This window comes from Cyprinus carpio, chromosome B17 (assembly GCF_018340385.1).
Source record: "Cyprinus carpio isolate SPL01 chromosome B17, ASM1834038v1, whole genome shotgun sequence".
Lineage (NCBI taxonomy): Eukaryota > Metazoa > Chordata > Actinopteri > Cypriniformes > Cyprinidae > Cyprinus > Cyprinus carpio.
Window position 1 is genome coordinate 7,244,985 of NC_056613.1, and position 22,257 is coordinate 7,267,241.

General features: G+C 36.8%; 3 protein-coding genes across 4 annotated transcripts in view; 1 reads left to right on the top strand and 2 right to left on the bottom strand.

Moving 5' to 3' along the window:
- LOC109064296 (titin-like) overlaps positions 1-4,189 on the bottom strand; it is a 44,909-nt gene extending 40,720 nt beyond the window's left edge. The window contains exons 1-3 of the mRNA XM_042741963.1: positions 3,840-4,189; positions 2,495-2,698; positions 2,288-2,392 (exon numbers count right to left, since the gene is read on the bottom strand). Of these exons, the coding sequence (XP_042597897.1) occupies positions 2,288-2,392; positions 2,495-2,698; positions 3,840-3,858 (328 nt within the window). The 5' untranslated portion in view covers positions 3,859-4,189. The remainder of the gene's footprint in view (positions 1-2,287; positions 2,393-2,494; positions 2,699-3,839) is intronic.
- A 1,281-nt stretch (positions 4,190-5,470) lies between these two features.
- On the bottom strand, positions 5,471-15,676 carry fyna (FYN proto-oncogene, Src family tyrosine kinase a). Of its 2 annotated transcripts, XM_019121090.2 has the most exons (13): positions 15,482-15,676; positions 14,227-14,312; positions 12,679-12,935; positions 12,020-12,116; positions 11,129-11,227; positions 10,842-10,945; positions 10,190-10,339; positions 9,937-10,101; positions 9,550-9,729; positions 9,187-9,263; positions 8,905-9,058; positions 7,692-7,823; positions 5,471-6,994 (listed from the first exon to the last, which is right to left on the bottom strand). In XM_019121090.2, the coding sequence occupies exons 3-13, from the start codon at positions 12,923-12,925 to the stop codon at positions 6,786-6,788; spliced, it is 1,614 nt and encodes a 537-aa protein (XP_018976635.1). In that variant the 5' UTR covers positions 12,926-12,935; positions 14,227-14,312; positions 15,482-15,676; the 3' UTR covers positions 5,471-6,785. The 2 variants fall into 2 exon arrangements, with proteins under 2 accessions (XP_018976635.1, XP_018976637.1); XM_019121092.2 differs by lacking the exon at positions 14,227-14,312 and having other exon boundaries at positions 15,482-15,672.
- Positions 15,677-18,618: 2,942 nt separating this feature from the next.
- Positions 18,619-21,331, top strand: LOC109107921 (myristoylated alanine-rich C-kinase substrate-like). Its single transcript, XM_042741965.1, has 2 exons — positions 18,619-18,971; positions 19,775-21,331. The coding sequence occupies exons 1-2, from the start codon at positions 18,885-18,887 to the stop codon at positions 20,381-20,383; spliced, it is 696 nt and encodes a 231-aa protein (XP_042597899.1). The 5' UTR covers positions 18,619-18,884; the 3' UTR covers positions 20,384-21,331.
- Positions 21,332-22,257: the final 926 nt, after the last annotated feature.

Sequence of the window (22,257 nt, forward strand, 5' to 3'; positions counted from 1 at the left end):
GTCCAGAAATGTAGCAAGGAGATCGGTAAAATAATCCATGTGACATCAGGGTTTCAACAGTAATTTTACAAAGCTATGAGAATACTTTTTGTACACAAAGAAAAAATAACAACTTTATTCAACAATTCGTCTCCTCCATGTCACCGTAGCACCATTTTGGAGAGTATCCACTAAACGCAAACAGCATATGAGAGCACCGTCTACAAGATGACTTTACAGCCTAAAATGGTCGGTCTTCCTTAACTGGTGTTCTGCACGAAGTTTGGACCTGATATCATGTGACGTGTCCCATGTGTTTACCTTTTTGCAAGAGCTGTTGGATAAGGGGCACGCCCCTCCACGCTCAAAGTGTATTTGCCAGCTATCGCAGCAAACCATTCTCTCGAAGCTGGCCAATCGATTGGCAGAAACGACCTGATCGTTGAGTTCTTGAAAGGGTGCACAGTCCGGCCAATTTGCGGCCCTTATCGCTTAAAATGGCCCTCCTCCTTGCTTTGGCATTGGTTAAGCAAGTGGGTAACTTGCAAGTGCTGTCAATCACTGCCTTCTGTCTTGAGTTTGGGCCTTATAACTGTAAAGTCATTCTAAAACCAAGACATGGTTATGTTCCTAAGGTTCTCTCCAATCCATTTAGAGCTGAGATGATCTCCCCGCTCCCCGTTACAGATGGTGAGCTGGGTCCGAACATGCTCTGTCCAGTTAGGGCTCTGAGAGTATACCCAGAGCCCTCTAGCCTGTTTAGACAGTCAGAGCAGCTTTTAGTTTGCTTTGGAGGCCGCCTTAAAGGATTGCTGGCCACAAAACAGCGACTTTCTCACTGGATCGTTGATGCGATAGCCTTGGCTTACACCTCAGAAGGCTTGCAGTGGCCTATAGGTGTGAAGGCCCATTCCACAAGAGGGATGGCCTCCCCCTGGGTGTGGTCCAGCGGAATTTCTATTGGTGAGATCGGTGCAGCCACCAGCTGGTCGTCGCTGTCCACATTTGCCAGATTTTATAACCCTGCTTTACAGGTGTGAGCTCTTTCAGTTTAATGTACCACTCTTCCCCCTTGTGCGAAGTTGTTATATTAGTGTTTCTCAGCTACTAGCTTGGGGCACAATGTGCTTATGTTCTCAGGGGTCCTTATTAGTGATCCAAGACTGGGCTCGTAGAGCAGGATGTCCTGTATCTGCTCATTGTGAGGGGTGATTGTTTGTGTTCCGATTATGGTCTCGTGGAGTGGGATGTATTTTTCTGATGGTGGTGCTGTGTTTATGGACGTAACCTTGATTCCCTGAGATAAGGGAACGAGCCTTGCGTCACTTGCTGCACTATAAGCTGCGCGCAAATTGATGACTGTCGCTTCAGTCGAATGATCTGATCAATAGTGCTCTGAGCTTATATAAGAGTTGGCTCTGCCCTTTCTGGCAGGCTAAATCGCTATTTCCCCTTAGCGTCTCACGCAACGCTTGTTCCCTTATCTCAGGAAAACGAGGTTACATCAGTAACCGGAGCATTTTCTATGTTTATTTATGCTTTGATTTGAACAAAAACAACGTATCCGTGTGGTGCAGCTGTTTGATTCAGAAAAGATCAAAAATATATTAATTTGTGTTCCAAAGATGAACGGTGGTCTTACGTGTTTGTAATGACATAAGGGTGAGTAATTAATGACAAAATTTTAATTTTGGGGTGGAGTAACCCTTTAATTTACTCACCATTCTTCTGCAAAACACAAGTATATTCAATTATAATGAAACTGGCTTTCAAAAAATACAAAGAGAATTATAAAAGTATCAAAAATTGGTCAATAATACTCTTATTCCATATATTCCAAGCCACGTAATAGTTTTGTGTGAGGAAGAGATCAAAATCAAAATCATTTAGATTTAGCTCACAGCCACGTTCCTGTGAATGAGCGATTCATGAATGAATCATCATGAGTTTAATCTTTTTGCGAATCGGTTGATAAGGTCTGAATTGTTCACAAATCGGATTGATCCAGTTCTCGAGTCCAACTCACAGATTCAATGATCCGGTCCCAGACAACTCACAGGATATTAAGTTTAATATAAGGATATTAAGGATATTTGTTTAATAACGATGGTATTTTTTCACACAAAACTATAATATAGCACGTTAGTTGTTTATACTACTTGTAGCTATGATACATTTTGCTGCCTTTTTTGAAGACTGAAAGATTTAGCAGCTAATTGTAATTGCACAGAAAAGCATAGTGATATTTCAAAGCTACTTATTACTTTCAGCTACTAAAAGAAACTATTTGTGTGTTGTGAAAGCACACCTTGAGCATCATTAAACATGTCATTCATATGATTTATCCTGTTTTCAATGACTTCAATGGCTTTGTTCACTGCTAGCACTGGATCAGAGCCGAAATCTTGGATGCCTATAAAAACAATTCAGAGTGAACCCAACAAATCCAACAACAGCACAAGAGTAAATAAAAAAAGAAACTGTGAAAATGAATTCTGGCCTATTTAAAACTTACTTGCAATCTGATCGTCACTGACAAAGTCAAACATGACAACACCTGCTATTGACCAAGAGATCAGAAGTGTGATGATGACCACCCATTGTGCCGGGCGATTCATGATTCGTAAAATTCCATGGCTCCGGGCTGTAAGTGAGTCTGGGTGTGCTGCCCTAGTCGGGTCATCTACAGAGGTGGGAGAGATGGGCTTCACTGCGGGACCTGAAAATTTTGATTAATTTACACATATACCAGTATAGCAAACCTTGCTTCTAAATATCAAAAAAGTGGAAAATGTTACCCAAAGGTTGTTTGCTAAAGTACTGTGCTCTTTTTAATTACTTGTGTTAATATATTCTAAATCTTTCCATATTTCTACATTGTTCATTTCTATATAAATACAGCACCATATAACAACATGATATTTGTTGCAGCTGTTCTCTTACATTAAAAGCAAGATGCATGCCTGACTTCACACTTGCAAGAATAATCTGCTTCTCCAGCTTGTGTTATTTTTTCCCTGCTGCTCAAGTTTAATGACATCATGAACTAAACAAAGAAGCTTATTATTAACAAAGTCTTAATATTGCAAATATTGATCACGTTTGCTAGATTCACTAAAATGTGACAAGTTAAAAAATTGAGGTCGGTATTTATAATGTTTTTTGAAAAAGTTTCTTAAGCTCAACAAGGCTACATTTATTTGATCAAAATTACAATAAAAACAGGAATATTGTGATATATTATTACAATGTTAAATAAGTGATTTATAATTTAATATATTTTAAATTGTTTATCCCTGTGATGGCAAAGTTGAATTTTGAGCAGCCATTACTCCAGTCCTCAATGTCACATGATGATCCTTCAGAAATCATCCTGTCGTCATCATATAGCAATATGCTGATTTGGTACTCAAATAACATTTATTTTTATTATCAGTATTAAAAACAGTTGTGCTGTCTGTTTAATGTTTTTTGTGGAATCCGCGATACATATTTTTTGTAATTTTTGAAGATAAATTTCATTGCATTAATAAATCTAAATAAATTATACACTTCTAAGGTTATGAATTATTTTAAGTTAATTATGGACTTCTCTGTATTAATCTCGAAAACATAAAAAACATTCTAAGGTACATAACTGTTATTAGTACAGCATATCATTTGTTTCAACAGATTAAAATCTGTTTGTGACATAGGCTTCACAGATCAGCTGAGCTGTTTTATATGGTACCAGCATTTATTGTGATTCAAGCTTTTATTTTTCAAATATTTTATTATGATGAAATATCATAACATCTCATTTTCATTTTTTTCATGTATTAAGCTCTGTCTGTCAATCATGACTACAAAACCTGCAGTACCTTTAGTTGCCTGAGCCATGGTGGTACTTCAGCCGAATGTCCTTTGATTTTGCTTGTGTAATCTTATTTGGACGGTTTCACCCAGGTGATCTTAAATCCCACTCAGGAAAAGATGTTCCTCTTTGTCGTCCCCATCCAATCCACGGGTGAAGCTCCACAGTCTCGTGAGAAAAGCGGGATGAGGGTTTTCAAAGTGCCGGATTTGGGATCATGGCTGGGGGAGAATGGGATGTTAGGTCAGGGCCATAAACAGGGGAGTACAGGCTCTGGCAGGGGATGCAGCAAATAGGTGCTGGTAATTTAGCCCATGTTATTGGTGCCTCACATGGGTGTGGGACGAGAAAAGTGCTGGGGTGCTTCAAGGTAACCTTATCCATTGCAAGCCTGGTTTATTCTTAGACAGTATAGCATTTAGCAGCTGCACTCTCTCTTGCCTTTTTAGGCGGTAGGGGGTGTGATCTACTGGAAGCAAAGGAAAAGGAGTTGCATGTTCACAGACTCTAATGTCTTTGGTTTTTGGTGTTTCAGTTAATGTCATTAATTTAATGCGATGAGATGAGATGATTCAATTCATCTCAAGGAGCTTATCCTCTTAATAAATTTTAAATTTTAATGCATGTACCATCAGTCGTATTACATCATATTATGTAATATTGCATTGCCAAAGTAACCATGTTTTCAAAATAAATCATGATTTAGATTAAACGAATCATTGGTATTAGGATCTATTACATTCTATTTCAAGTTAATCATGCTTCTAATTAGCACTCTTTATCAAAGCTCACTGCCTATGGTTTCACTGGTGATTTCGTTGAACAGAATATAGAAGCACGGCTCCTATTTTTAACTAGGGAACAAACTAGCTGAGAAGAGACGTGAGATGTGGACATCTATGTGGCACGGAACAACATGTTTTGGCCGGAATGCAGTGGCCCTCCGCTGGACATGCAGGGAATTACAGAACTGTACTAAATATTTATTTAAATTTTATTTAAATATTTATATAAATATAATGCAGATATAATTAATTAATGACAAATGCTGTCCTTTTGAATTTTCTATTCCTCAAAGAATGTTGGAAAAAAAAACTATCACTGTTTCCACTAAAATATTAACATTTCAACATTGATTATAATAAGAAATCTTTCTTGAGCATATTAGAATGATTTCTGAAGGATCATGTGACACTGAAGACTGGAGGAATGGCTGCTGAAAATTCAGGTTGCCAAACTTGCCATCACGAGAATAAATTACATTTTAAAATACATTAAAATAGAAAACAGTTGCTTTAAACCGTACTTTCAAAAACATTACAATCTTACCAACCCCAAACTTTTTAATGCTCTCTGCATTGAATAATGAAATCAAAATGACCACTTATGTTTTACAGCCAGAAAGTTTCCAAGTACTTTTTCTTTTTCAACATTTTATCTTTTGATCATTTAAAATCTAAAATGTGTATTAATGCATAAACATTAATTTGTTTAAGACCACCTTTGCAAATGGTAAATCTAGTAGTTTTCAATTTTGACAGAAATGTTAAATCTTGAGGTACCTGCAAAATGATCTTAACACAAAAGATAATCAATTAAAATTTGATGATAGATCAAAAAACCAAAGGTTGAAAGAAATGTATTTGAATGACACTTTATTCTAAAAATGTTTGTGCATAAATGAAACAAAGCAATTAAATAAACACAATATTTATGAATTAATCCAAATATAGATGGTACAAAAATAAATGTGAAAAACATGAGGTTGGATTTTAACACAAATGCAGCACATACTTTAAATTATAGGCCCAGATAAAAGCAGATTTTCAACTGAACCCAAAAAAATAGACTGAAATCAACAATATAGGTGTGAAGAGTAGGTGAGTAACTGCTCCTGAAATATGGCTCATAAAAAGTAAAGAATGACCCAATAATGAATATTCAGGCATGTCATTTTATCATGAAGGACAAAATGAGGGGCAAAAAACAAGGCAGACCAGCTATGAGTTACCTTGAGTGAAATTCTACCATTTCATAATATTTCTCTATGCATTTAGTCATGTTATTTTATAATGCATGATATTGTGAGATACATTTAATGGACTCGTTTTATTTTCTCTTACAACAGTAAGGATGTTAGCAGTCATTTTATCTTATTTGCAGGAAAGATGCAAGTATGGTCAAGCGTAATGCCCACTTGGTCTCAAACTATTCTGATACATACATTGCTCTATTGTTAATCCAAAGTGACTAAATAGAAAATGCACTCATTCTAAGAAGCAGAAAACAAAAGAAAAACATTAAGCGCTTGCTAAAAGCAGGTGCAAAATAATTAGGCCCAGAAAAATCATTAAACCAGTGCAGACATCATGACCTTCTGTGAAAGTCACAATAATGTGTCAGAAATGCTACCTATGCACTGCTGTATGTCTCGGCTAAAAGGGAGTGTTTTGACGCGTACAATTAATTTAATATACGATTGACAGAATTCCTTTAATATTTAAAAGAGGCTGGTCAACATCCTACTGGAAGTGTCTAGGAATGATTTCCAGAATCATTGTAAATCTTAAAACGGTTGATGCCGCCTCTGTTGATCATGCTTTCCTCACAGCGTCGACTTTCTCGGCCTGGATAAGAACGCAAAACAGCATTATAAAAAGTAATAAAACAAGCCGAATACGAGGGAAAACTAAACACACTATTTACACTACATACAAACAAGCCATTCTCATCATTAATCGTGACTGATGTGTCTCCCCAGAACACTATTTTTGGCTTTACTGACAGATATAATGCGACGGCATGTCCTTTTTTCAATGGAAGATGAATTGTGTCAGACATTGGGTCGAGATGGCACAAAACTTGGAAGCTTTTCTCATCAAACGCTCTTTAAATCAGTCTTTTGAAGGGCAGTCTGTTGTGGCATACTCTGTACTCTGCAGGAGCTCCATGTTTAGAGGTTGTCCCCGGGTTGGTATTGTGGTTCAGTGGCAGTGAAGTAATCCTCCAGGAAGGCTTGTAGATACTCAAAGGTGGGCCGCTCCTCGGGGTCCCTCTTCCAGCATTGGAGCATGAGCTCGTGCAGGGAGCTGGGACAGTCCTGGGGGCAGGGCATCCTGTAACCACGCTCTACTTGCTCCAAGACTTCTCGGTTGTTCATGCCTAAGGGACAAATGCAAAGCATGTGTTCTTTAACTGAAAAAAAAAGGCTGTGGGGCCCTTAAATTCCTGTATGATGCTGAGTTGTACTTCATTCATTTATTCAAGCTCTTAAAGGGATAGTTCAACCAAAACGGGAAAGTGAAAAGTCAGTGGGATCCAGTGTTGTTTTGGACCCCATAGACTTACATTGTAAGGACAAAAACAGTTTAAACATTCAAAATATCTTCTTTTGTGTTCATCAGAAGGAAGATAATCTTACAGGTTTGGAACTTTTCGGGTAAACTATCCCTTTAATTTAGTGCTGTCAAATGATTAATCGTGTTCAATCGCATCCAAAATAAATGTTTTTGTTTATATAATATATGTTTGTGTACTGTGTATATTTATAAATACACACACTTGCACTTATATATTAAAGAAAAATACGTTATGTTTATATATTAAATATATTTATATATAATATATATTATATGAATATAAATGTACATATTTTCAAAATATATATGGTGTGTGTGATTTTATATATATATATACATAATAAAATACACATTACACACACATATATTATGTAAACAAAAACTTTTATTTTGGATGCGATTAATCACGATTAATCATTTGACAGCACAACTTTAATTCTGTCATGGCGGGTGTGGAACTAAGAAGGCCTAAAAATGTACCCTCCACCATCAGATCTCACCTGGATAGGGCACACGTCCTTTAGTGACCAGCTCTGTGAGAAGTATTCCAAATGACCACACATCTGACTTGATGGTAAACCTTCCATAGAGTGCTGCCTCTGGAGCTGTCCACTTGATTGGGAACTTGGCACCTACAACAGAACACTGGATTTATGGATCTGATCTCGAAATGTGGCCTACTTGTGAATTGGGCAACGTTCCTAGGGAAATTACAGATTTAAATATGTGCATAAAGAAAACAAACATAAGAAGATAAAACACAGATAAAACATAGCAACGTCATCCCCATTTGGGAGGCTGCCCTGTTGAAATATTTTATATGCAACTCCTCATTTTACTATAAACACTTATAATAAATAAATAATATAAACACAGTAATACAGGTGATGCCAATATTAAAACGAGGAAATGCCATGTGGAGGAAATGTGAACAAATCCATTTTTGCAGTTCAAATGTTAAACACTTGCCATATGGTAACATTCATATTTTCTGTAAAACTACGCTAGACTGTGATCCTAATAATAAATTTTAATAATAAACAATGCCGCAAAATATACAGACACAGAAGGAAATGTACAGAAATCTGAGCAACACACAACATATGTGACCCTGGAGCACAAAACCAGTCTTAAGTCACTGGGGTATATTTTTAGCAATAGCCAAAAAAACATTGTATTGGTCAAAATTATTGATTTTTCTTTTATGCCAAAATTCATTAGGATATTAAGTAAAGATCATGTTCCATGAAGATATTTAGTAAATTTCCTACCGTAAATATCAAAACTTAATTTTTTATTAATATGCATCGTTAGGAATTCATTTGGACAAATTCAAAGGTGATTTTCTCAGTATTTTGATTTTTTTTGCACCCATAGTTTCCAGATTTTCAAATAGTTGTATCTCGGCCAAATATTGTCCGATCCTAATAAACCATACATCAATGGAAAGCTTATTCATTCAGCTTTCAGATGATATATAAATCTTAATTTTGAAAAATTTTGGTTTTGTGGTCTAGGGTCACATATTATTAATTTTGACTAACTCTGATCTTTTAACTCCAATAATGCAATGTACTTTTTTCTGAATTGACAGGGTAAACTGTAAACTGATACTGTAAAAATTATGTTGCCATATGGCGACACTGTACCATAGAGGGCTGATTAAACCTATGAAGACAGCAGCTAAGCCTGATTTGGGAGTGTAACTCTCACCTTGTCGTGCTGTGTATTCATTGTCCTCTATTAGTCTGGCCAGTCCAAAATCTGCAATCTTGCACACTAAGCTGTCACCAACAAGTATATTGGCAGACCGCAGATCTCTGTGGATGTAGTTCATCCTTTCAATGTAAGCCATGCCTGCCGCAACCTAGAAGACAAGTGCGGGAGCAATGATTTAAATGTTTATAATTAATATTTAAATATCCTATGGTCAAATAAGTGCTTACTGAAACCAGATACCTTAATCTATTATGGGTATCAAAACATTTTACTAACCTGAGCGGCCATGTCCACTAAATTTGGCAATTTAAGCCCACGTCCTTCACCATCCTTCAAGAAATCCAGCAGGCTTCCTGAAAGACAATCAGTATACATGTTAACAAACCTGTTTTATTTCTTTGGATGTACAACATTAATGAACAGTAATGTAATAAAATCATTTTTTAAACACATTTTAAAATGCAAATGAATTTCCAGCATTATTAATCTAATATGCTGATTTGGTGTTCAAGACACGTTTCATAATCAGTGTTGAAAACAGTTGCGCTGTTTAATACATTTGTCAGGTTTCATTGATGAAAAGAAAGTTCAAAAGAGCAGCATTTATTTAGCACTTCTGTTTGCAAAATCTGTTCCTACCTTTGCTCATATATTCTGTCACAATGTAGATGGGTTCTTCAGAGACGACCGCATAAAGCTGCACTAGCTTGTCATGCCTCAGTTTCTTCATTATCTGAGCCTCCTCCAGGAACGACTCTGGGGACATTGTGCCTGGTTTCAAGGTCTTCACTGCCACTTTAGTATTGCCATTCCAAGTGCCTGCCATTCAGAAACGAGATTTCATAGTGAGTCACACAGCGCTTGAAAGGAATCACACATAAATCCTTCCAAGACAGCTGGCTTTCTTTTGACGAGAGGAAATGTTCTCTGCCTCACTGACAAGCCTAGATTTACACCCCTGGAATTATAAGTAATGTATGGATATCAAACTCTTTTATTAGGCATGTGGTTAAGCTAATCTCTTACCCATCCAGACCTCTCCGAACTGTCCATTCCCCAATCGTTTGATGAGCTGAAGTGACTCCCGTGGGATCTCCCATACATCTTTGGTTTTGACAGAAAGGTCAGCAAGGCGGGGCATGCCTTTATGGCACGGGACTATTAAACGGCAACAAAGTCCTGCAGCCCGGGCTGAATGCAGATAGGTTAACGGATTATACTGTTAGTTAATCATTTAAAATGGATTAATTTTTGCATTTTGCATTCAGTGCAGATTTACCAGAATAATGGTGCACAAGCTGCTGCAGAGTTTCAAACTGAGCTCTAGTGGTGATGTAATATCCTCCACTGTCCAATTTGCGGATCTTGTAGTGCTTCACATGGTCGCCTTTAGTTTCATCCCAGTCCTGTATGGACAATGAATATGCTCCTAGAATAAACATGAGCGACCAGAAAATTAGATTAGAAGGTTGTTGTTTTTTTTTGGAAAGAAATCAGTACTTTTGTTGCATTAAATTGATCAAAAGTGACAGTAACGAATTTTATAATGTTACAAAAGGTTTCTATTTCAAATGCTGCTCTTTTAAACTTTCTATTCGTCAAAGAATCCTATCACAAGTTCCACAAAAAAAATAAGCAGCACGACTGTTTTTAAATTTGATGATAATATGAAATGTTTCTTGAACACCAAATCAGAATATTAGAGTGATTTTGAAAGAATTATGTGACACTGAATGGCAGATGAAAATTTAGCTTTGCCATCATTAAAACAAGTGACATTTTTAAACACATTAACATAAAAAATAGTTATTTGGAATTGTAGTAATACTGTATAAATACTGTATTTTTGATCAAATAAAAGACTTATTTTGAACACAACAAAATATTTTACTGAGCCCACACTTGTGAATGGTAGCTTAACTGCAAATTACCTTTCGTGGTCTCACTCTCCCTTATAAGGAAAGTGCCTCTGGGATTTCCATTTGACAAGAGTTGCCGTTCTGCATCTTTACGGCCAAGTTTTCCAAAATACCAACTACAAAGGAATATACAGTGTTTGGTTTGGTTAACAGTATGACCACATGACAAAGTTATGTTACTGCCCTTGTCCCAATGAAAATACTACTAGGAGTAACGCAAATAACAGACATTGTTCTTCTGGATAGTCTTCTTACTTAAATTTAACTTTCGCCTATTTTAGAACTAAAACCGAACTTACTCTTCTGCCTGTATGGAGTCTACTGGAGCCACATAATTACTGGGTATGTATCCTGTTCCACCTGTAGTGAGAGAGCGCGCCTCCCACCAGTCTCCTTCCCTGAAATACAGCAACAGGAGCAAGAGAACAAATAAACAATGAATACATTTCTATTGGGTCAAGTTTCAGTTATTGAGAAGGAAACTGACTGTACCATAATGCACATATAAAATCTAATTTAAAAGGCCAAGTTCAGATTCACAACCATTCATTTGGGGTTAGAAAGATTTTTTCTTAAAGAAATTAAATTATTTTTATTCAGCAAGGATGCATTAAATTTATAATGTAACAAAAGGTTTATATTTCATATAAATGTTGTTCTTTTGAACTTTCTGTTCATCAAAGAATCCTAGAAAAAATGTATTACGGTTTCCACAAAACTATTACGCAGCACAATGATGAAAAACATGTCAAAATATTGATAATAATAATATTAAAAGTTTCTTGAATACCATACTAGTATATTAAAATAATTTCTGAAGAATAATGTGACACTGAAGACTTTTTGATGGCTTTGACATCACAAGAATAAATTAAATTTTAAAATATATTGAAGTAGAAGACAGTTACTTGAAATGTACTTGAAAAAAAGCACAATATTATTATTTTACTGTATTATTGATCAAATAAATGCAGCCTTGATGAACAAAAGAGGCATCCTTTGAAAACATCACCGTTCTTACTGACCACAAACTTTAGAACAGTAGTGTACATCAAAAGTGTTAGTTAATATTTCAGACAGCATCCTACTGAAAAAATGAATTACAAAAAAATATTCAGAAAGAATACTTTTGGATTGGAATATGAAACATTGTTTTTGATTGTCTCTTAAAATATGTTCTGTGAACTTACGTGCTATTTAGAATCTGGAACTTTTCCCCTTTCCTGAAGCTGAGGTCATCCTCTGACCTTGCTTCATAATCATAAAGTGCTACAAAGAGTGTTACTCCTGCAAAATAAAATAGCAGATAACACCAGCTTACTAAAACAATGCAGTTTTATAGAAATATTACAAAGTCTCCACAATGTGCAGTACAATGTGATCCAAAGCAGAAATTGTTGGGATATTTTTAGAAAGATTAAAAGACCGTTTTAAACGGTCAACATTACAAGGTATACACAACTCATTTTAATTTTATTAAATATTTTCAAATAAAATAGGATATTCAATTAGAAAAAAAGTAGGCCATGACTTGATTTTATCAATCAGATTTGATTAAATCACAATACCACAAAGGAGCAAAGAGGGAAGGGGCTAAAAATAAGTGGGTCTTGGCGATGTCAGCCAAAAAGGAAAGTTTTTTCCGAAGACTTAACAAAGACAAACATTTTTTTTAATTTTTTATTTTTTTTTGTAATGATGAGGACCAATCCAACGGGCTTAATAAAAATAGGAATGAGTGCTATGAAAGTTAATAAAGGTGATTTTTATGTCACATGATTCAGGCCAGTTTAAAGATATTTCACTTTCTGTTCGAGTGCAAGAACAGCAAATCCCTCAGTTGTTCTACCTGTTCCACCCCGGGATCGTAGTGTTCCAGAGTGTGAAGAAGAGTTCACACCACCAAACACAGTCACTCCTTGACTGACAGGTGCATGGAAGTTGTTGTAGTTGGGTATAGTAGTGACTCCAAAGCTGGGGTAGTGCTGAGGTGTAGGATCAGACCCATATCGATATCCTGCATGCTGTGAGACGCTAGTTTCTCTGTCGTCTGTGAGTTTGGTTGCCTCTTTGTCCTTGCATTGCACACAGCCCATTATCTATATTCTTTGTGGTGAAGAAAGGCATGAATTAACATTCATACAAAATGACTTGATATTTATTTATTTATCATTTTGAATCTAATCAAATTACAGATTCAGAACAACTGACTGGAAGTAAATACCCCCAAGTGATTACTTGAAATGGACATAAATCAATAATTAATTCAACAAGTGATTCAGAAAGACATTTGGTTTTAATTAAACAGTCTGTAATTACAGTGAAAACAAATGGATGTGTCACTGAATATGTGATTCATTTCATCTTATTTGCAAAGAGCATGATTTGGATAATTGAGTTAGTTAAAGAAATAGTTCACCCAAAAATGAAAATTTGCTGAAAACATATTCACCCTCAGGCCATCCAAGTTGTAGATGAGTTTGTTTCTTCATCGGAACGGATTTGGAGAAATTTGCATTACGTCACTTGCTCAACAATGGATCCTCTGTGGTAAATGGGTGCCGTGAGAATGAGAGTCCAAACAACTAATATAAACATCACTATAATCCACATGTAATCCACACCACTCCAGTCTATTAATGAATTTCTTGTGAAGTGAAAAGCTGTGTTACTAAGAAATGAAAACCATCAACTTTAAACATTAACTTTAAACCATAATAACATTTCCTCTAGTTTCCTCTGCACACATCTTCATTTTTGTTTTAATACCTCTGTACAGCACTTTGGTTGCAACTTCTGTTGTTTTGAAATGTGCTTTATAAATTAATAAACTAAACTAAACTACTTCAGTTTTTTTGTAATTTGCTTTTAATAATAAACTATTTTGGACTGTTTGCCCTTATAAACGGTGCTTGATCCATGCATACTTCTCTCCTGATTCAGACAAGTTTACTTTTTCACTGGAGAAAGCAATATTATGGATAGTGGACTCGTACAGTATCATAGCCAGAAGCAGTGGTTTTAAGGTAAAAACATCTTTATGACGGATCTGTTACAAACATGCAGCTTTTCACTTCACAAGACATTAATTGGTGTTGATTACTTGTGGATTACTGTGATGTTTTTATCATCTGTTTGGACTCTCATTCTAATGGCACCCATTCACTGCATAGGATCCATTGGTGAGCAAGTGATTTAATGAATGAATTTTCAGCAAAATTTCCTTGTTGGTTGAACTATTCCTTTAATGTGGTTATTATCCAACCAAAGCAAGTATTCTATTCTGTAGAACATTATGTTAATATTAAAAAATGTTAATAGAAGTGGCAGATTTAGACAAGACTTGAAATGTAACACATGCAGACAGCAAATGAAAACATATATTCAATAAACATACCAAGGCAAGCACTGGGCTACCACAGTGGAGTATTCGCATTCCATTCAATTAAAGATGATGTGAAAACATACGATTTGCTCCTTTGCCTGAGTGGGCCAAACAAAAGCCAAAGACACTTTTTTATTAGCAAACAACTTCTGGGGAACTATAACACATTGTGCTGAAGAATACTTAAAGTCTGATGTCTGTATAAGTTAAACATTCTTTAACATACATTAATTATTCTGCAGAAAACAAAGAATTCAGAAGAAAGGGCCATTCATGCTTTTGTTGTACAAGAAGAAGTGTCTCGACCACAGACATTATAGAAAATATACTCTAAGGAATACAGATTTACCTATATTGTTGAAAACATAAAAGTTATATAATTTTATACTCATTATGACAAAAATATATAGGAGACATGTTAATTATGTCAGTAATAACCGATCATTTTCTTCACTCAAGACTTTTTGTTCATGATTACTGCGTAAATATATTTACAGAGATTGCTGGGGGAATTTCAGGAACCAGTCCCTTAAATTAAGAGATTTATATAATGTTATAAGTCTCAAAAAGATTTGAATGCTGCTAGATGGAGGATTTGACATTCTGAGACTCAAAACATAGAAACATTTCCATGACTTTTGACGTTTTATTACTTTCCCAGACTATTTCAAATTTCCCAGATTTTTCCACGTTTTCCATGACCGTGCTACAACTGTATTTATCATTCTGCATGCATAAAGAAAGCAATAAGAGGAGAAAAGGTTTTTGTGCCTTATGTCCACTGCCTATACATTCGAACAGTGATAAAACAACTAGAAAAATCAATAGTAGATTGTACAAATTGTACTAAAATAAAATAAAATCCGTCAAGTCCCACAAATACTTGTGTTGAGACTGTAAACGCTGATAAAGGGTATTGTATGATTTCATTCTATTATAAGATGACTACTGTCCAGTGACAGAGGCCTTATTCTTCCATTCAATGGTGTACATAAGGCTTTTTCTTCTGCGCATCAATCCTGCTGCCAGAGACGAGCGCTTAGGAGCAAAAGCATCACACCATACCTACACAAAATACATTCGTTCTCGATGTTAAACGTCCCTAAATATCATGCGGCTGATAAAGCGAAAGCATTATGATTAGTCCGCCCGCTCCAGCATTATAAAGCCTCCATCTCCCATCATTTCCATTAACCACAATATCCACTGGATACGAATCGGCTGCACCAAGTGTATCAAAAACGCCAGACCATCAAAAAATGCTTACCAAGAGAGGGGTCGCCTGAAGTGTTTTGTATTTCACCGCAAAGAAACAATCGAAAATAGGTCATTTGCAGACAGCTTTTTCTATTAATAAAATCTCGGTGAATTATGAAAATAACAACATTGGCCCTGACGGCTCAGGCTGCTCCTGTCGCCGAGTGTAACAGATGATGGCGTTGCTGAGGCGGATTCTCTGGGGAGTGAGGGTGTGATTGACAGGGCGCTCAGCCAATCGGGTGGCGCAGAAGACGCCTGCGTGCGTGCGTGCGTGCGCATATTTTGCCTCCTCTATGGTCCTTTCTTGCGTCTACTATGCAGCGTGGGCTCAGCTGTGGTTACTATAGGAAAACAAGGACTGTCTGGTCATGCTCCACAAATCTCTCTGTAATCGTAGCCAACCTGTGACACCAATCATTTGGTGTGTATTCTGAGTTAAAAAATAATTTCTTTTTTTTTTTTTTTAATCCACGCATGTTGTGAGGCACACCTACTTTTCTAGACACTCCTGAGAATTTCGTTAAGTTAGAAACGTTTTGGGTGTGAAACTTTTCAGTTTAGCCTGCCAAAAGTAAATCTCGTTATCATCAAAGTAAATGCACCCTCATGCAAATCTTTTAACTGAAAGGTTGCATGGTGTTCTCAGGAGGAGGGTACTTTTCATAAATGTCAGGTTGGGGAAAGTCATCACATTTTTGCTTATTAATTATAATATTTTCATCGTTTGATACCTTGGTTTGACATTTTACCTTTTTTACTGTTTCATTATTATTATTATTATTATTATTATTATTATTATTATTAACTGAAAAGCCTAAAAAATCAGGTTCCATTAAGCAGCATACCCTGATAAATATTAGGACAATGTGTGTTCAGCTGTATTTTTTCTCTCTCTTTCAGTAGGCTAATGTTGGAAATATTCAAATCACTTAAAAGGATTGTTTGGCCATACATTTATATTCTGTGATTCGTGAACATTTACCCAGCCTCATGTTGTTTGAAACCTGTATTACTTTCTTTCTTCTGTGGAAAACAAAAGAAGATGTTTGACAGAATGACAGCCTCGGTTGGTGAAAATTCTCCTAAAATTCTCCCCAGCATCTCCTCTTTTTAAAGTCTATGGTGTGAACAAAGAAAATCATACAGGTTTTGAAGAACATGGGAATGCGATTGTGCCTACTAAAACTGACAACTAGCCCCAGTCTCCTCTTTTGAATGATCATATATATCACTACGGGCCCTTTTCATAGACTGATGATGCATTTGCACAGTTCATCATCAAGTTTTTAAAATTTGTTTTGTTTTAATTTTTGTATATTTTATATTTATACATTTTATATTTAATGTACATTTCTAACACTATACTTTGTGTTTTCTTTAAATTGCATAAAACTAATTAACTCTACTAGAATGGCCTAAGGGAGTGATGGCAAATTTATTTATCTTTCTTTCATTCGACCAATGTTATAGGGTAAATCTCTAGATTTTTCTTCATTCACCCCCTTTTTTTTAAGAAAGTCATAGAAATGTTTTTGTTTTGCTATTGGGGCAAACACAAATGCAAAATATAGACTTGTAGTTTCCATTCACCAGAACTTTACCCAACTATGATGACTTTTGAAAACCTACGAAATATGAAAAGGGTCTACTGGTACATGCCAAAAACCAACTGTACTGCCATGTCAATGTTATACTGCCAAAAAATGGCAAAGCGTGTATATGATATGCAATGTTACAGATGTATTCAAAATCAGTAATCAGCAAAAACAGATCAAGGTTTGGGCTGACTTGCAAGCATTTTTATTGTTATTAGTTTTAATCTTAGAAAATGAAACTCTGCCAGAGGACTCTCGCTCTAAATCAACATCTGTTACTGCAGCGTCGGCCAACAGTAGTGAGATTTTGTGATATTTTACTATTTATACTCATCAAGATTTTGATGAGTCACTTCACGCTATGTATAGCTGACTTTTCAAAATGTTTTGTGAGGCTTCACTTGTTAAATTCTATTAAAGATATGGCGATTCGTTTTTTTGTAACCTTTTGAAAGTGAAAGTCGTGACATTTGTCAAGTATGGTAACCCATACTCGGAATTGGTGCTCTGCATTTAACCCATCCAAGTGCACACACACAGCAGTGAGTGGGGAACACACACACCTGGAGCAATTGGGGGTTCAGTGCCTTGCTCAAGGGCACTCCAGCCATGGGTATTGAGGGAGGAAGAGAGCACTGTTCATTCACTCCCCCCAAACCTACAACTCCTGACGTCACTGAGACTCGAACCTACATCCTTCGGGTTATAAGTCCGACTCTCTAACCATTAGGCCATGTTTTTAAAGATAAATGTCCAGACTGCACAAACCGGTTTGGTGTAGTGAATTAGCTTTAACGTTTCAGGGCTTCTCTGTTTAACAAAACATCCATCAGCTTAGTCCGCAATATAAATCTTCCCTTATATTTCCTGGATTACTCAGGCAGATCATTCACTCATTCAGACGTAAACAAATATTTCAGCACTGCAGATTTACAATATTATTATTGTTTATGAGCAATCTGCTGTGATGTTGAGCAGTTGCCATGGTGACGTGAGTTAGTATGATGGTGTGAAGCACACTTTAGACTATTTCAGTGCATTCAAAACAGCTTCGTCTAGGCTGACAATAAACTGTGACTGAATCTAGGTCACCAGGATTCCTCAGAATGAATTCATCATGCATGCAATGTGTGACTGGATGTTTATATTGGAGAATTGTAATCCACGGTTGGAACGTTGGAAATGAAATGCTCACAAATCTATGTGTTGGCCAATGTAGTGTCTGTTTAGACAAAGTGGTGGCCTATGCATTCTCAGCCATCTATGCTGTTTGCTTTCACCCTTCCTATTTTGAAGAAAACGAAAGAAAGGTTGTTTGAGAGACAGGTTTAAGACAACAGCAAAGACCAACTGAGAAAAGAATTAAAAACAGCAATTAAAAAGAAAAGCAAAACCTTTGTGACTGGATTCATTGGTTCTGAATCACCAGTTGCTGGTTGCGCGCCCTTCCTCCCCCTCCAGTGCGTGAGTGTAGTCCCTCCTCCCCGCTTCACGCATGCCACTGATTGGCTCACGCAGCTCTTCTGTGACGTCAGGGGTATTTGGGCGTTGTATCCAGCATCTCATTATCAAAAGAGAACAATTTCATTATCTCCATCTCGTATCCCAAAATAATATATTTTATTTGAGAGAGTGCTATAATTAGTGGTTTTTCCCGATCAGTTGATCACAGCTTGACCTCTCGTTATCTGTTTTTTTCCGCGGTTTTATTTGAAAACAGACGCTCTTGAGAGCGAGCACGCGACGCGTCTGAGGGAGAAGCTCGCGCTCTTTGTTCATTCATTTGATCTGCGATTCTTTGTTGCGTGTGAAAGCATGGGAGCGCAAATCTCCAAAAACGGAGCAAAAGACGAGACTGTTGCTGAAAAGCCAGCCGAGGCTGCGAATAAATCAAACGGGCAGGTAATAACTTTAATTATTATCTTTGTACAGGCGTGTGATGTTTTGAGGGGGTGTGCAGTACCAAAAACCAAGTCGGTTCAAATGAACAATGAGCCGTTCAACAAAGGGACTTTGCACTTTCCATTGAAAATCAGCACTTTTTTATTAAATATCGACGTTATTGTTGTATACAACTAAATGATGAGCATAAATTTCTTAGATTTAGTGTAAATTACATTTTTCTCATTTGCACGTTGATTGGAATGGACCCCAATGTAACCAGTGCGTTTGAACGGCAAGTTATTTTTTTCTTTTAAAAATCATATAATCATAAAATTCTGTGATTTCATTCCGATTTTTAAAAACAAGTTAAATAGGAGCATCATCGTAGCTTTATCAAGATTTTCCGTCGAGCAAAGCCATTTGGGTAAAATTACCACGCCTTTATCGCATCTTGTTGATAAAATGGAAGTACAACTAAGCTTTGAGACGCAATCCGTGGATTTAATATGAGAAATGGCTTTAATATGAGAAGTGGCCCTGCAAGACTATCTGTGCACTCAAAACGATGATCTCCACGGTACGATCAGCGCTGGTGGATCTACTCGTCCATCTTGCAACGCTTTCACTTAAATGGCAACAGCATCAGCCAGACAAAGTGCATGAGACTTCACCCACGTGGCGAACCTATAGACTCCAGATAGTGTTTTCATACAGCATTTTGAAGGTTGTAAAAATGCGAAATGAATGCAAACATTTGGGTTTTGATTTTTTTACAAAGTGCAAAAACACAACTCATATGAAGCATTTTCTTATTCCCACAGGAGAATGGCCATGCTAAAACCAATGGGAATGCCTCTCCAAATGCAGAAGCAGCCACGGAGGATGCGCAGGCCAATGGAAAGCACTCTGCAGATGGGGAGGTAAAAGCAGAGGAAGCTAAGGCCGAGGAAGGAGGTGCAGAGAAGGCCGCTCCTGAGGGCGAAGCGGAGAGTTCCACTGTTGCGAATGGCGAAGACACGGCCAAAACAGAAGAAAACGGTTCTGCTTCGGCAAGCAGTGAGCCTGCCAAAACCAAAAAGCGTTTCTCCTTTAAGAAACCGTTCAAACTTAGCGGTTTCTCCTTTAAGAAGAGTGCCAAAAAGGATGCTGAAGGTGGAGAGGCGGCAGCAGCAGCTGTGGAGAATGGTGAGCAGAAGAAGGATGTTGAACCTGAATCTGTGGAGGCCAAGCCTGAGGCCTCCAGCGAAGAGAACAAGACGGAGGCTCCGGCTGAGGAACCGAAAGCTGAGGAACCAGCAGAAAACAAAGAGGAAAAAACATCCAGTGAGGTAGCCGAAGAGAAGCCAGCTGAGGAGAAGCAAGCAGAGGCTGCTCCTCAGGAGCCAGCGGCCGCAGAGAGCTCAGATGTCCCAGCCGCTGCCACAGAGTAAGATGGAGGTGAAAAGCCAGTTTTAGATGAAGTCCAAGGAGCACAAACATGGAAAATTTGTACAAAAACCAATGACATTTCAAACCTTCTGTTTTCTCCCATACTTTCATCCATTCCTGTTCCATCCACTACATTGTATATGGCATTTTGAAGGAAGGAAGTTGGATGGAATGATTGGAAGTGAAAGGCAAATTTTCCCCCATGTTTTTCATAATTTTTTGTAGCAGTTGTGTAAGTTGTGTGGGTGCGTGTGTGTGGATGAGTGAGATTAATAGAGCATTGCTTGTTTCAATTTTTTTTTTTTTTTTAATTTTCTTTTGTAGGTGAACTATGTTAGTGTCGTAAGGACATTGAGTTGAAATGTTAGTTGAAGGTACTGGTGCCATACAATTGGGTAAATCAAGCATGTGGAAAAAGGAGCTATCAGAAACAATGCAATTAAACAATTTACAGATGTTATTGGTCAGTTCTCATTTGATTTTACTGTAATCATTACATGAATCACTAAAACAGGTGCTCAAAACCTCAGCAGCTGCATTGTGCAATACCACAGCATTATGTATTGGTATTGGCTTTTGTCATTGCTGGATTTTGCGATGTTGAAAATGGCTTTATCATGTTTTCTTTCTTAATATAAATGGTATCATTTGAAGTTTTTTTTGTTTCAATGAGAACGATGTTCTAAAATGTTTAACATCAAAACATTTGATCTGTCATGTGTAATGCAGTCCAAGTGGTTTTTATTCCAGCGGTGTTCCACAAATGTTTGAAAAATTGCCGGTGCAATCGTCAAGTAGATTATTATTTTTTTCTTTCGTGTAAATACTTCAGCACCATCTCTACTTGATTTTTAAATGGAATGTAACTGCGTGCAAATCATTCACAATGCTTCTTTTACCCCTTCATTTTAGGGGCACTCAAAACAAAAATAAAGGATTTAGACAGACAACATGAGTTTTGAGTTTTGATTTTGCAATATTCTCTTTATAATATAAATGCATTTGCCTTAAATTTATGTGATTGAGCAATTTTGAGAATTTTACAAGAGAATAGTCAAATGTTATTATGGTTGAGGTCTTATATTCTTCCCATTGTGCCAACATATATCGAGCAACAGCACCATGATAAAAACTTGTAATCATGTGATTATATGAGGGTTTAGGCTTTACTCCACCTCTTTCTCAAATCACAAAGACCCTGAGGTATGAAATACTTTTCATTGTTTTGTGTATTTATCCTCACTGGTAAATACTGTTCTTCTAAATCCCAAGAAAAGCAGAATGCTTTTTTTAAGTATAAAATGAATGTAAACAGAAACTGCTCAGATGTTTTTAGCCTACCACAGAAGCTAAAAAAAATTTAGAACCGTGGATTTTCTGTGCTCCAAGATGAACCCCACCACTAATCTAGCAACCACAAGATGGGTGTGTTTTCACCCAATATTCCTGTTCCTAGTTTAGATGCTGGATATTCATATATGGCAATGTTAAACTCGTGGCTCCCATCGCTGCTCTAACAGATGGTGACGACTACCCTCCAGGTGCTCTTGTCTTTATTTTTTTATACAACCACATCCCTCAAACCCTCCAAATGCAGTGCCTGCCTGCGGCTTGTGGCTCCCAGCTTCTGACTGCCTCCACCCAGCATCTTCTGTTTGAATTGTCTCTCCACTTAACCCACATCTTTTGGATGACTGGGTGAACTTGACACAGTCATCAAAGAATACTTTTTACTTCCCTTTCCTGTTTTTAAAGGCACTACTCTTGAAACTTCAGAATTTATTATTATCATAATATTTGTACCACCAATACAAAATAGAAATATATCCCTTTAGATATGTGTGCTGTTGTAATTCTTGTTGCATCGAATACCACT